The 14936-nt window shown below is 37.2% G+C and overlaps 1 protein-coding gene across 3 annotated transcripts in view; it reads right to left on the bottom strand.

Annotated features, from left to right (window-relative positions):
* The window catches only part of RPGR (retinitis pigmentosa GTPase regulator), a 74698-nt gene that overhangs the window by 7769 nt on the left and 51993 nt on the right, over positions 1 to 14936 (bottom strand). For 2 of the 3 annotated variants that reach the window (XM_070784529.1, XM_070784530.1), the window contains one exon: positions 6443 to 7091. The exons of the other annotated variant lie outside the window; for it this stretch is intronic. In XM_070784529.1, the coding sequence (XP_070640630.1) occupies positions 6885 to 7091 (207 nt within the window). In that variant the 3' untranslated portion in view covers positions 6443 to 6884. Of the gene's footprint in view, positions 1 to 6442; positions 7092 to 14936 lie in introns of those variants that run through there. 3 annotated transcript variants of the gene reach the window in all.

The raw sequence follows: 14936 nt of genomic DNA, 5'->3' as shown, positions 1-14936 counted from the left end.
TGAAATAATTAATATCGTTAAAATGGCAATACTACCCAAAGCAATCTACAGATTTAATGCAGATTCTATTTCACTGCTGTACCGTAGAAATTAACCCTACATTGCAAATCAACTATACTTCAATTAAAAAAAAAGTACATCACATACTCTGCTGGAATTCCATCACCTCCACTAGCTATACTGGAAGCAGTGCTTCCTAAGGCCCACTTGACTTCACACTCCAGAATGTCTGGCTCTGAGTGAGAGACTATACCATCGTGGCTAGCCACATCATTAAGATCTTTTTAGTACAGTTCTTCTGTGTATTTTTTCCATCAAGGAGATCAATAAAGATAGTGGAGGTGATGGAATTTCAGCAGAGCTATGTAAAATCAAAAGATGATGCTATTTTAATATGTGATACACTCAATTATGTCAGCAAATTTGGTAAAATTTGCTGTGTGGAAATTTTAGCAGTGTAGCCAGAAGACTGGAAAGTCAATCCTCATTCCAATTCCCAAGAAGTGTAGTACTAAAGAATGTTCAAATCACTGGACAATTGTACTCATCTCCCATGCTAGTAAGGTTATGCTCAAAATCCTCAGCAGTGTGGCCAGAAGACTGCAAAGTCAATCCTCATTCCAATTCCCAAGAAGTGCAGTACTAAAGAATGTTCAAATCACCGGACAATTGTACTCATCTCCCATGCTAGTAAGGTTATGCTCAAAATCCTCCAAGCTAGGCTTTAGCATTACATGAACTGAGAACTTCCAGATGATCAAACTGGGTTTAGACACAGCAGAGGAACTAGAAATCAAATTGCCAATATTTGCTGGATCATAGAGAAATCAAGGGATTCCAGAAAAACATCTACCTATGTTTCACTGACTATTCTAAAGCCTTTGACTGTGTGGATCATAACAAACTGTGGGAAAGCACTCAGAGATATGGGAATACCAGACCATCTTACCCGTCTTCTGAGAAACCTGTATGCGGGTCAAGAAACAACAGTTAGAACCCTGAATGGAATAACTGTCTGGTTCAGGATTGAGAAAGGAGAACAACAAGGCTATTTATTTATAGTCATCCTGTTTATTTAACTTATACTCAGAGCATATCATGCGAATTGCCAGGCTGGATGAGTTACAAGCTGGAATCAAGATCGCCAGGAGAAATAACAACCTCAGATATGTGGATGAAAGTGAAAGTGAAGTCGCTCGGTCGTGTCCGACTCTTTGCGACCCCACAGACTGAGGCCTATCAGGCTCCTCCATCCATGGGATTTTCCAGACAAGAGTGTTGGAGTGGATTGCCATTGCCTTCTCCAAGGGATCTTCCTGACCCAGGGATCAAACCCGGGTCTCCCACATTGCAGGTAAACACTTTACCATCTGAGCTGCTACCACTATAATGGCAGAAAGCGAAGAGGAACTAAAGAGCCTCTTGATGAAGGTGGAGGAGAGCAAAAAAGCCAGCTTAAAATTCAATATAAAAAAAAAAACTAAGATCGTGGCATCTGGTCTCATCACTTCATGGCAAAAGAAGGGGAAAAGGTGAAAGTAGTGACAGATTTCACTCTTCTCAGGCTCTAAAATCACTGTGGATGATGACTGCAGCCATGAAGTTAGAAGACGATTGCTTCTTGACAGGAAAACTATGACAAACCTAGACACTGTGTTAAAAAGCAAAGACATCAGTTTGCCGACAAAGGTCCATATAGCCAAGGCTATGGTCATCCCAGTGGTCACGTACAGTTGTGACAGCTGGACCAGAAAGAAGGCAGAGCACCAAAGAAGTGATGCCTTCAAACTGTGGTGCTGGAGAAGACTCCTCAAAGTCCCTTAGACAGCAGGAGATCAAACAAGTCAATCTTAAGGGAAATCAACCCTGAATACGCATTGGAAGGACTGATGCTGAAGCTGAAGGTCAAGTATTTTGGTCATCTGATGCAAACAGCTGACTCACTGGAAAAGTCTCTCATGCTGGGAAAGATTGAGGGCACAAGGAGAAGAGGGAATCAGAGGATGAGATGGCTGGATGGCATCACCACTGCAATGGACAGGAGCTTGGGCAAACTTCAGGAGATGGTGAGAGACAGGAAGGCCTGGAGTGCTGCAATCCATGGGATTGCAAAGAGCTGGACATGACTGGGCAACTGAACAACAACAACAATGGATATATATATATATATATATATATATATATATATATATATATGTATTACTCAGCCACAAAAAATAATGAAAGATACCGTTGCAGCAACATGGATGAACCTAAAAGAATATCACACTAAAATGAAGTCAGACAGAAAAAGACAAATACTATATGGGGGGCTCAGAGGTAAAGGGGCTTCCCTGGTAGCTCAGAGGTTAAAGTGTCTGCCTGGAATGCAGGAGACCTGGGTTCAATCCCTGGGTTGGGAAGATCCCCTGGAGAAGGAAATGGCAACCCACTTCAGTACTCTTGCCTGGAGAATCCCATGGAGGGAGGAGCCAGGTAGGCTATAGTCCATGGGGTCACAAAGAGTCGGACACGACTGAGTCACTTCACTTCACTTCACTTCAGAGGTAAAGAATCCGCCTTCTGATGCCTGCCACTGCAGGGGACACAGGTTTGATCCCTGGGTCAGGAAGATCCCCTGGAGAAGGAAATGGCAACCCACTCCAGTATTCTTGCCTGGAAAATCCCATGGACAGAGGAGCCTGGTGGGCTACAGTCCATGGGGTTACATAGTTGGACACAACTTAGCGACTAAACAACAATACATGGACTTTTAAAAATAATACAAATGAACCTATATACAAAAGAGAAACAGACACACAGACTTGAAGACAAACTTATGGTTATACCAAAGGGGAAAGAGAAAGAGGGAGGGATAAGTTAGGAGTATGGGATTAAGAGATACAAACTACTGTATATTAAATAGATTAAGCAACAAGGATTTACTATACAGCACAGAGAACTATAGTCAACATACTGTAGTAACCTATATTGGAAAATAATCTTACACACACACACACACACACACACACATAAAATCACTTTGATGCAGACCTGAAACTAACATACTACTGTACATCAATATTCAATTCAAATATGAAAGCTTCAATTCAATTTAAAAAGTTTTCCCAAATTAGTTTACATTTTTATATAACTTTTGTTAATTCTTAATTATATATACAGTAAGTTAAATAATTATACCAATTAAGGAGTTAATGTAAATCTGATGCCAAGTTGGAAATTATAAGCTACCTAAAAATATGAACTCAAACATTCCTATGTACAGAATTTTAATGATTTTAAGCAATTGATAGAAATTATAAAAGAAAACTTTTGTTATAACAAAAAAGCTCATAGGGAAAATTCTGTAAAGTTTCAGGAGTACTGTGCTAATATTTTGACAAATTCTAACAAATTACTTGTGAGGATTACTTCTGATAAACTTCAAAAGCTTTTCTAGAATATAAAACTTTTTTTCACCTTGGGATAGATATGTATCACTAAATCAGACAAGTTTTCTTAAAATAAAAATAGTATCATCATTTAAATTTAGATATAGCTCTCTAATCCACTGCTAACCTTACCTTGAAGACATCTCATCTATCATAACATACATATTTATACATACCAGATGAACACAAAAGCAAATGGAACTATTTGGGAATGCAGCTTGGCCTGGTCAGATAAGACTTCCTGCTGTAGCTTTTGTAAATACTTTTAGGGTTAGGATACTATTTCCTGATGTTTCGGTGACTAGAATTGTGTATTAACACTACGCCGAAGTAGTCATCCATCACAATTGTTGGAGGAACTGCTTACTATTAAGCTTGTTTGTTGTCTTTTAACTTTAATGTAGAGAAAAATATCTTACTTCATTATATTCAAGATAATAATATTCCATCATTCTCCCTCAACTCCCCATACTCCCAAGAAGGCTGAGTACACATTTGTATGCAACAAAAAATTACCTTCTTAGCAGAATGATCACTTTTCTAAGTAATTGTTTAACTCTCATTTCCAGAGGCCAAACAAGGGAAGATTACAATTGAGATAAATCCAGGACCTAATTAATTATTTCAACATATTTTTCCTTGTAAACAAAATTGTCATGCCAAAATAATGTACTTTCTTTAAAACTGAGGTCACAATTTGCCCTTTGTGGCCAAAATTGGGCCTGCAGCTACGGTTTGGCTCTCCCTGTTTATATACACATGCATGCACGCATGGACATGCACACGAATGAATTGCCTATATAAAACCCCACATTTCCAGGGTGAGATATATGTAGAGAGTAACATGGAAACTTACATTACCATATGCAAAAGAGATAGCCAATGGGAATTTGCTGTATGGCTCAAGGAACTCAAATACGGGCTCGGGCTCTGTAACAACCTAGAGAAGTGGGATGGGGTGGGAGGTGGAAGGAGGTTCAAGAAGGAGGAGACATATGTAAACCTATGGCTGATTTATGTAGATGTTTGGCAGAAACCAACAAATTCTGTAAAGCAACCATCCCTCAATTGAAAAATAAATAAATTAAAAAAAAAAACACACATTTCCAGCTTCTTTTGAAAACAGCTGAGAGTCTGGCAATACAGGGCCCAGTATTGAGAAATAGCAATTACCAGCTAGAACAGATTGGCAGCAGCTCCATTATGCTTATCTGTTTAGCCTCTGAAAATACTTCAGTTATGCGATCCCTGGTTTAAATGCATTTTTTGTTCAATTTAATAAAATATTCCTTCACTCCCGAGATGAAGACTTTCCAAATTTCTAATTTGAGGCCCTTTCCCAGAATAAAACTGATATTAGCTTTCACTGCTGCATAATAATTTACCATAAACTTAGTGGATTAAAATGATATATATTTATTATCTTGTAGTTTTCATAGGTCAGGAGCCTGGGTACTACTTAGCTAGGTCCTCTGTTCAGGGCCTCACAAAGTTGTAATCAGGATCAGCCAGGGCTATGGTCAAATATAAGCATTAAATTCCTCTTCCAGGCTCACTGGTTGCTGGAAGAATTCAGTGTCTTGCAGTTATAGAATACATAGGACCTTCAGATCCTAGAGGCATCTCACTTTGGCATATGACTCTATAACATGGTAGTTTGCTTCGTCAGGGCTTCCCTGGTGGCTCAGACAGTAAAGAATTAGCCTGCAATGAGGCAGACCTGGGTTCGATCCCTGGGTTGGGAAGATCCCCTGGAGAAGGGAACAGCTACTCACTCCAGTATTCTGGCCTGAAGAATTTCATGGACAGAGGAGCCTGGCAGGCTACAGTTCATGGAGTCACAGAGAGTCGAACACAACTGAGCGACTTTCACACACACACACACAACACACACACACACACACACAAGGCTGCTTCTTCAAGGCCAACAGGAGATCATCTCTACTGCTTTGAATTGCTGTGACTTTGTCCAACTCTGATATCTAGAGATTTTTTGAAAAGGCTAATTCGATTAGGTCAGGCCCACCTAGGATTATCTCTCTTTTGCTTAAAGTTAAATGATTAGGAATTTCAATTATATGTGCAAAATATTTCACCTTCTCCACATAATATAACATAAGCAATGGAGTGCTATTTCATCATAGTCACTGTTTCCCCCTGTACTCAAGGGGAAGGGATTATTCAGGGCACATATACCAGCTGGTGGGAACCTCAGGGGCCATTTTATGATATCTTGCCTATCACACTTGGCATGTCTTAGTATTATTTGTGAGTTTCAGTTCCACTTGGGTTTCTATAGCTTATATTTTTGGCAAAGTATTCTTACAATACTGTACTACAGTGGCGATAGCAAACATTTTTTATTAAATTTACTTTTAATAATATTAGAATTCTACTAAATGTAGTATGAGACTGTTTTGCAAGATTTCAAAATCAGGTCTATTCTAGACTAACATCCTTTTAGCCCTTGTGCATGAAACACAAAGATGGAGTTTATCTGTTCAAATGGAGCAATGGTCGCTGTGATTGAATAAGAAAATGTTTTAGTCAGAAGCTAGAATGGGAAAAATGAAGGCAGTTGCTCAATTTTTTTTGAGTTGCTCAAAGTAGCATCTGTGAGCATAGGAAAGCAATGTTTCTATTCTACCTGACTTACAGCTTTACCCTTCCGATTCCTTGTGGTGGAGCCAACCCTAGTTACCACTGTCAGTGCTAGAGACAGCTGAAATGAGCCGGTCAGGCTGTGTCTGGTTCTCCTAGGTTGGTGATCTGTGGCATGGTCAAACAGTGCAGATCACAGCACATAATCTGCAGTGTTTTCATGTCAAACCTCAACAGTTTCTCCACAAAGATGTCCTGTTTACACAGTTGCCCTATTTTCTTTACTCAAAGGTAAATGCATTTTATGTCTTTCAATATTTTTAAATTAATATTTTTGCCCCTGTTTTGTATACTGATACCTCCAAGTACCCCCAAATTTTATTCATATTCATCCATTTAAACAGTGGAACTGACCAGATGTAGTTTATTAAAATATGTTCATTCAAAACAATTTTGACTCAGTTTTTGAAAATTGCAAATACATTCAAAACTGTTACAGTGTCATGAGGTTGCAAATATTATCTTATGAAATTATAATAAAGTTGTTTAGCAAAACTATGAAATATTATAATTTAACTTTCACATATAAAAATATATTTTATATTGCAACACTGAACAGTTAAGGCCACAACACCTGAAGGAGAGCTGGAGATAAACATATTCTGAAATTGCTTGTCAAAACTGTCAGTATTTAAATAAACATCAAAACTGGTCATACTATTCAAACCAGATAAAACATATTATTAAGTTATATCTTTAAAAGTTTGTTATCAGAAACTTTCTTTCAGAACTCAAAAAATTTTTCAAGTATAAATTACAATGTGCTTGGTGACCATGAACACACAAACATATTCAAAGTATTGTACAAGATTTTGACCTTCTCTCCATATTGGGGGGTGAGGTATCCTGATGATTTTGCCCCATGTGGTTCTGGTTGGCATCTTTCTTATTTCTTTTAAAAGCTATTTGGTCTCCTATTGGTTTTATCTCTGGGAGTGGCTCATTATTAATCTGCACAATTTTCTGACTCATCAATGACATTCTTTTAAAGAGGAAAATCTAGGAAAAAAACACATGCAGAGAATTCACTTCAGTAAATGAAACAGTTACTTAATGGTATTTAGAGGGTATAATTTTCAGTAAGCCTTAACATTATTTCAACACATTTTTATGAGGCACCACATGGTACATTCTCAGCATCTGCCAGCCTTTTTTCTTTTACCAATTGCCATCATGATTCTCCCCTAAAACAAGACCTTTCGGTGTTTACACTTCAACACTATCAGCAGTATTGGTATTTGCTATTTGTTATATGTCATTTTTCTTCAAAGAACTAATTTTACTTTGTTTTGTTGTAAGAGGAAAAAAGATGAAAACTGAGATATTCTACATGAGGACATACCTCCCCGTTCCTCTAGATCAGAATTGATGGCAAAATGTTAGTGCTGCCAAAAGAGTGGGAGCCCCAGGGGTCTGAGTAGGCAGTTCAACACATGGACCACAGACAGGCAGAATGCAGAGAATAGCTGAAGAGATGAAAGTACCTCATAACCCAGGGACTCCAGGTGGGCAGAAAAGACAGAAGAAGAAAAGAAACGGAGGAAATGCCTAGTGTAAAGGGAAGCAGAGGAAGAGGAGCCAGCATTGGGAACTGAGTTTTCTAGGAACAAAATCAGGATAAAGAAGGATCTGAGAAATCAGAGGACGAGAATACCAAGAAGAGAGTGGCTATCAAGGCACATGCAAGACACATCAAGGAAGATGATAACTGAAAAGTGCCAAATGATTCAAGGTCTTTGAGGATTTAGCCAGAGAGAAAACAGGATTCCTAAAGAATGGCAATCCAAATAATGGTTTTCACATGATGCCAAAACCAAAAAAGCACCTGAAGATCTCGCTTTTTCAGAAATTAAAATGGTGCTAAAAATAATAGCTCAGCCTTCTTTATGGTCCAAATCTCACATGTGTACATGACTACTGGAAAAATCATAGCTTTGACTATACAGACCTTTGTTGGTAAAGTGATATCTCTGCTTTTTAATACGCTGTCTAGGTTTGTCATAGCTTTTCCTCCAAGGAGCAAGCGTCTTTTAATTTCATAGCTATAGTCATCATCCACAGTGATTTTGGAGCCCAAGAAAATGAAGTCTATCATTGTTTGCAGACCATAAAGAAGGCTGAGTGCCAAAGAATTGATGCTTTTAAACTGTGGTGCTGGGGAAGACTCTTAAGATTCCCTGGATAGCAAGGACATCAAACCAGTCAATCCTAAAGGAAATCAACCCTAAATATTCATTTTAGGACTGATGCTTGAAGCTGAAGCTCCAATACTTTCACCACCTGATGCAAAGATCTGACTCACTGGAAAAGACCCTGATGCTGGGGAAGATTGAGGGCAGGAGAAGGCGGAAACAGAGGATGAGACGGTTGGATGGCATCACTGACTCAATGGACATGAGTTTGAGCAAACTCTGGGAGATGGTGGAGGACAGGGAAGCCTGGTGTGCTGCAGTCCATGGGGTCGCAGAATCAGACATAACTGAGTGATTGATCAACAACAACAAATAATAGCTTACCTTTAGTCTTAAAGAATGGAGGAACGAGAATGAAAAGTTCTAACCCAAAAAGTCAAGAGTCTAGAAAAAGAGTCTACGAACTAAAATGCAACAACCTCTGTTCCTGTTATTGTGTAGGAATACACATCTTGAAAAATTCTGCCACTACAAAATAACTAAGAAATGCTGAAGAAGTATACAAAATATAATTTTATAATGTGTAGGCAAGCTCACATAAAAATGAAGGGAAATTCCCATGGGCCAAAAAATGAAGAGGGAGCAGGAAGCCTCAGAGTAAGTTGAGTATTGAAATAGTATTTATTGATCTCATAACTCTTGGATTTTAATTATTTGATCTCACAAAATGTGGAGAACTAGAACTGAGACTCCTGTGTAAAGTAGGGGCCCTCTAAGGACTAGGCCTTTAATGTAAGTCTATCTACAAATATTGGAAGGTAACAAAATAACATCTCTCTCAGCTTAACAGTGTTTTCCTAATGTGAGTTTGGGGTTCACATGTACAGTAATCATGGGAAACCCTTAACTGAGACATTAACTGAAAATGGTCCTGGAATGGTAACACCAAGGGGAATTAACAGAATTTTATACAAATTCTCTATGGATCGACTTACCCCAATCTAAGCTTTAAAGCATTTCTACAAAAAGTCTTGGTTAAACATGAACTCACAATCCAAATTTCAAAGAAGGAAACAAGACACCATTAGCAAGTGACCAAAGCAACAGATTTAGACTCTGGAGGATGTCTGACACTGGAATAACTACATACAGAGAGGACTATAATAAAAAACACAAACATAAAACAAGGTATTAGTTTTTACAGTATCATATTTGAAAAAGAGTTGAAATTGAATATTTCTCTTCAAAATGTGAAAGATAACTGAAATTAAAACTCAGTAGGGAGGTTAAATAGCAGATTAGTCTTTAGATGAAAAGATAACTATGAAAAAGACAAGCCCTGAAATTTCCCAAATATCACTTAGATATAGAAAATATTAAAATGATATTTAAAAGACACAGATAACAGAATGAAAAGTTTTATTATATTTGACTTGCAAAGAGAAGAAATATTCAAAAATATAATGGATGAGAATTTTCTTAAAATGATGAATGACATGAATTTTCAGATTCAAGAGTCATAATGAATTAGAAGAAAGTTAAAGTAAAAAAAAAAAAAAAAAAACCTCACATCTAGGCATCATATAGTGAAATGAAGCACATCAAAGACAATGTAAAAAGCAGCCAGAGAGAAATGACAGAGTATATGTGAAATTATCGGCCAATATACTCAAGCAAAGGTCTTAATAGCAACAATGGGAGCAGATACTAAAAGAAAATAACTGTCAATCAGCCATACTACCATTAATTTTCAAGTGAAAGAAACGAAAAAGTTAACTACAGAAAAAAATTTATGACAGTAACTTCCAAAAGATTTCTTCAGGAAGAATAAAAACAACATTACAGAAAGGACATGTGAGATGTGAAAAGGAATGGTGAATAAAGAAAGCAGTATAACAATAACGTTATTTGATTGATGAGGTTAAAAAATTAAAATACTTGATACAATAATATGTAAAATGGGAAGAAAGGGGTGATAGAAAACTCTTCTAAGATCCTGGTAATATTTGGGGGAAAGGAACATTCATTAGCATTAGATTTTAGGTACTGTATATGTTAACATTTTTAAAGTCAGAATCCAGCTTATAGTCATTTTCAAGAGATGCATCTAAACTACAAATAAAAATATAAGAACGAAAAAGGATATATCTGATAAAATAAAGTAGCATTTTTTTTTAGGGACAAAGAAAAACACTACCAATGGTAAGAAAATAGACTTAAACCTAATGGCATCGATAATCAGATTAAATATTAAATAAAGATTAAATATAAATGGTCTAAATACTCCACTTAAAAGGCAGAGGTTTTTAGATAAGATAAAAAAGCAGGACCCATCTATGTGCGTGCGTGCTAAGTTGCTTCAGTCATGTCTGACTCATTGCTACCCTATGGACTGTAGCCCTCCAGGCTCCTCTGTCCCATGGGATTCTCCAGGCAAGAATACTGGAGTGCACTGTCATGCCCTCTTCCAGGGGTCTTCTCAACCCAGAGATCAAACCAGCATCTCTTACGTCTACTGCACTGGCAAGTGGGTTCTTTACCACTTCTTATGTCTCCTGCATTGGCAGATGGGTTCTTTACCACTAGTGCCACTGGGGTCTAAATGCTCCAATTAAAAGGCGGAGATTTTCAGATTAAATAAAAAAGCAAGACCCATCTACATGTTGCCTAAATCAAATGTACTTCAAATGTTAAATCACAAATGGTTTAAAAGTAAAGTATGTTAAAAGATAACTCTAATTCAAAGCCATAAAGTGGCTATATAATATCAAATCAAGTAGATTTTAGAACAAAGAATATTATTAGGGATAAAGAAAGTCATTTAATGATGACGAAGGAGTCAATTCAGAAGCTGTAACAATTTTAAACATTATATAGAATACAACCAAATAACAGCTTTAAGATATATCAAGCAAAAATTAATAGAAGCACAAGGAAAAGTAGCAAACCCACAACTATAGTAAGGGATTTTAATACTTTTCTTTCAATAATAGAACAAGTAGACAAAAAATCAGGAAGGAAAGAAACTTGAACAACACTATCGACCAACTTGACCTAATTGCCATTGATAGAACACTCCTCCCAACAACAGTATTCTTCTCAACCTTCTTCTCAAATGAACATTTACCAAGATAAACCTGATTGTGGGTGATAAAACATGTCTCAATAAATTCAGAAGGAATCAATTCATACTAAGTATTCCTCCAGTCACAATGTAATTAGAAATTAATGACAAAAAGATGACTAGAAAAATCCCTTGCCTTGCTAAGACACTTCAATCGTGTCCAACTCTTTGTGACCCCATGGACTATAGCCCACCAGGCTCCTTGGTCCATGGGATTCTCCACTCAAGAACACTGGAGTGCATTGCCATTTCCTCCTCCAGGGGATCTTCGCCACCCAGGGATTGAACCTGAATCTCTTATGCCTCCTGCATTAGCAGGCAGGTTCTTTACCACTAGCACCACCTGGGAAGCCCAGAAAAATTCCTAAATACGTAGAAATTAAATAACCCATGAGTCAAAGAAGAAATCAAAAGGGAACTCAGAAAGTATTTTGAACTGGATAAAAATGAAAACACAACATAACAAGTACTTCAGGGGAACTTTACAGCACAAAAAGCCAAATAGAAAAAAGAAGAAAGGTCTCAAATCAGTGACCTCAACTTTCATGTTAAGAAAAATTCAACAAAATATTGCAAAAGGAAATTTGAAAAGACATCAATAAGAGAAATGTCATGTTCATTAATTAGGAGACTTAATATTGTTGAAATATTAATTCTCCCCAAATTTATCTATAGATTCAAAAACAATTTCAAATCAAAATCTCAGCAGGCATTTTTTTTTTCAGTCACTGACAAACTGATTGTAAAAATTCACATGCTTAAGTACAAAAGGTCTAGAATAGCCAAAATATGTCTGAAAAGGCACAAAATTGGAGGATTAACTTTCTGATTTCAAGACTTATATTAAAGCCATAGTCATCCAGACAGTGTGGTACTGGCACAAGATAAACAGATCAAAGGAACAGAATACAGAGTCTAGAAAACGGTTCATACATAAAAAATCAATTGCTTTCTGAAAAAGGTATGAAGGTAATTCAGTAGAGAAGGGATAGGCTTCTTTTTTTCAACAGATGATGCTAGAATAATTGTCCATATGCAAAAAAAAAAAAAAAAAAAAAACCAGAACTTCAATCCATACCTTTACCACAGTAAGAAATTAACTCAAAATGGAACACCACTCAGGAATATAAAGGAATGAACTATGATACACGCATGGATGAATCTCAAAACAGTTACCAGTGATTTGCTGAGTATGGCATGGGGATGTGGGGTGTAGACAGAGATTACAAAGAGGCACAAAGAACCGTCTGCTCATAATGGCACTGTTCACACCCTTGATTGTGATTATGCTTTCACGGGTGTATATTATGTTAAAATTAATCATACTACATACTTCAAAAATGCATAGTTCATTTTAGGTAAATTATATCTAAATAAAGCTATTTTTAAAAAGCAGGGGAGTAATTATTGGGTGGGTATGAAAGAGATCCTCTCATGTATTAAGCCTGAGAAAACTGATGCTACTGCTGCTAAGTCACTTCAGTCGTGTCCGACTCTGTGCGACCCCAGAGACGGCAGCCCACCAGGCTCCCCCATCCCTGGGATTCTCCAGGCAAGAACACTGGAGTGGGTTGCCATTTCCTTCTCCAATGCATGAAAGTGAAAAGTGAAAGGGAAGTCGCTCAGTCGTGTCTGACCCTTAGCATGGACTGCAGCCTACCAGGCTCCTCAGTCCATGGGATTTTCCAGGCAAGAGTACTGAAGTGGGGTGCCATTGCCTTCTCCGAGAAAACTGATAGCAGCAGGAAACTATAAGTGTAATTGACCTAAGATTTTCTTCACAACACAGTAAAGCTGTGTACTTGGGGCAAACGTGCTGAGTTGTGCTGCCATGGTGAATAAAGCATAGTATCAGAGAAAAGGAAGCCATCAGGAAAGATAAGACCCCACATACATGATTTTTGGTGGAGAAATTCTCATCTCAGCTTCTTGTATTTATGGTCATGACAATTAATAAGAAATCAACTGACTGTGCACCGGTATGGGGAATTATCCAGGAATCTGCCATGTTCTAGCTAGTTTCTGAGGGACAGCAGTGGTTTTTTAACCTCTGTATATCTGAAGCTTTCAGCCTTGTGCCTGGCACATAAGAGGCCTCCAGTAAATATATGCTAAATAAATACATAAATAAACTAATTTCTGATGGGAAGGAATTATTATTAATGGCTAAGAAGCTTCCTGCTTTTTTCATTAGCTTACTTAGGTGGAAATTAAGCCAATAACACATTTTTCTTAGTGGCTAACTGTGCATCCAAATTTGCTACAATTTGGAAAAGCAGTATCTGGCAATTTCCAGATATAACAATCATCAAAAATCTCTGGCACCAATTAAAATCATGGGTCCTAACCTGGCTATCCAAAACATTTAAAATCATCAAAACAAAATTCAATGGTGAATTCTGTCTTACAGACACCAAAAGTGTAATTAGTTCTTTTCTTTTTTGTTTTTTAGATTATCTTTGAAGTGGCTGTCTAATTAAGGGAAGGGGTGTAAAATTTCAAACACATAATTATTTTGATATGAGTTAAAGCATCATTTATTTCCCAAGTTTTAAAAACAGCTTGATTTGTTTGGCTTAGATAGTATAAATAGGTTAGAGACATTGTAAATTAAAATATATCATGTGGGAAGGATTGGAAAAAAATTTCATCCAAATCATCTATTAACTTTTTAAAATATATAGAATAACAGCCTATTCTTTAAGTTCGAAGTATATTTATTACTGCTTGACTTTTAAAAATATAATTTTCATTACTTTTTGTTTCTTTTCTTTAACCAAGGTCATGTATACTTACTGAATTATATTTTTCCATTAGGTATAAATGAGAAATTAAGCAGAATCAAGTCTAAGACTGAATTCGTCAGCCTGGCACTCTGTATCCTGGCCTGGCCTCACCTTTGTCGTGTGGGCTGGCAGGGCTCCCCACTTGGCCTGCTGTTACAGGTGCCTGCCACACCATGTTCCTTCTCTGGCTCAGGCCTCCCCTGTCCCATGTATTCAAATGCTACCATCTATCGACAATGCTGAAGACTGGAGAGCCTGAAATGTTCCCTAAACTCGACCATGTATTCTAGAATAAGCATTTTCATTTGGTCAGAGGTGTGTTTCAGTTTTTTTTTTTTCTGCTGCTTTGTTTCACGTTTCCTCTCCTTGGGTTCTCATGTCTCCTGACTCCTTTACTTTTCATCCTTCTCCCTCATATCTGATTTTCTTTGCCAGACTCTCTCCCTGAGCTCTTTATAATTGAAAAAAGTTTTCACAGGAAAGCTACAAAGTGTAGTGGTGGAGTATCTGTTAAATGTTCTGTTCTACTAGACAGAAAATCTAGAAAGTCCCTAAATCCTGATGAAATGTTCTAGCGATGCCCATTATGATTCTAAAAAGGATAATTATTCTGAAGTGTCCTTTGAGCCAGGTCAAAGACATCTTTAGGTACAGTAATCCAAACTTCTAAGATACTTTTAGAAAGATAAAAATGGTCATGAAGAAATATTAGCAAAATATAGTAATATGGATATTTGGGCTAAAATAACTGTTGACATTTCTGAAGTAATTCTGAAAGAAATTTCAGAGTGCCATATTACCC

This window comes from Bos indicus, chromosome X (assembly GCF_029378745.1).
Source record: "Bos indicus isolate NIAB-ARS_2022 breed Sahiwal x Tharparkar chromosome X, NIAB-ARS_B.indTharparkar_mat_pri_1.0, whole genome shotgun sequence".
Lineage (NCBI taxonomy): Eukaryota > Metazoa > Chordata > Mammalia > Artiodactyla > Bovidae > Bos > Bos indicus.
The sequence above is the reverse complement of the archived record's forward strand: the minus strand, read 5'-3'. Positions and strand labels throughout refer to the sequence as shown.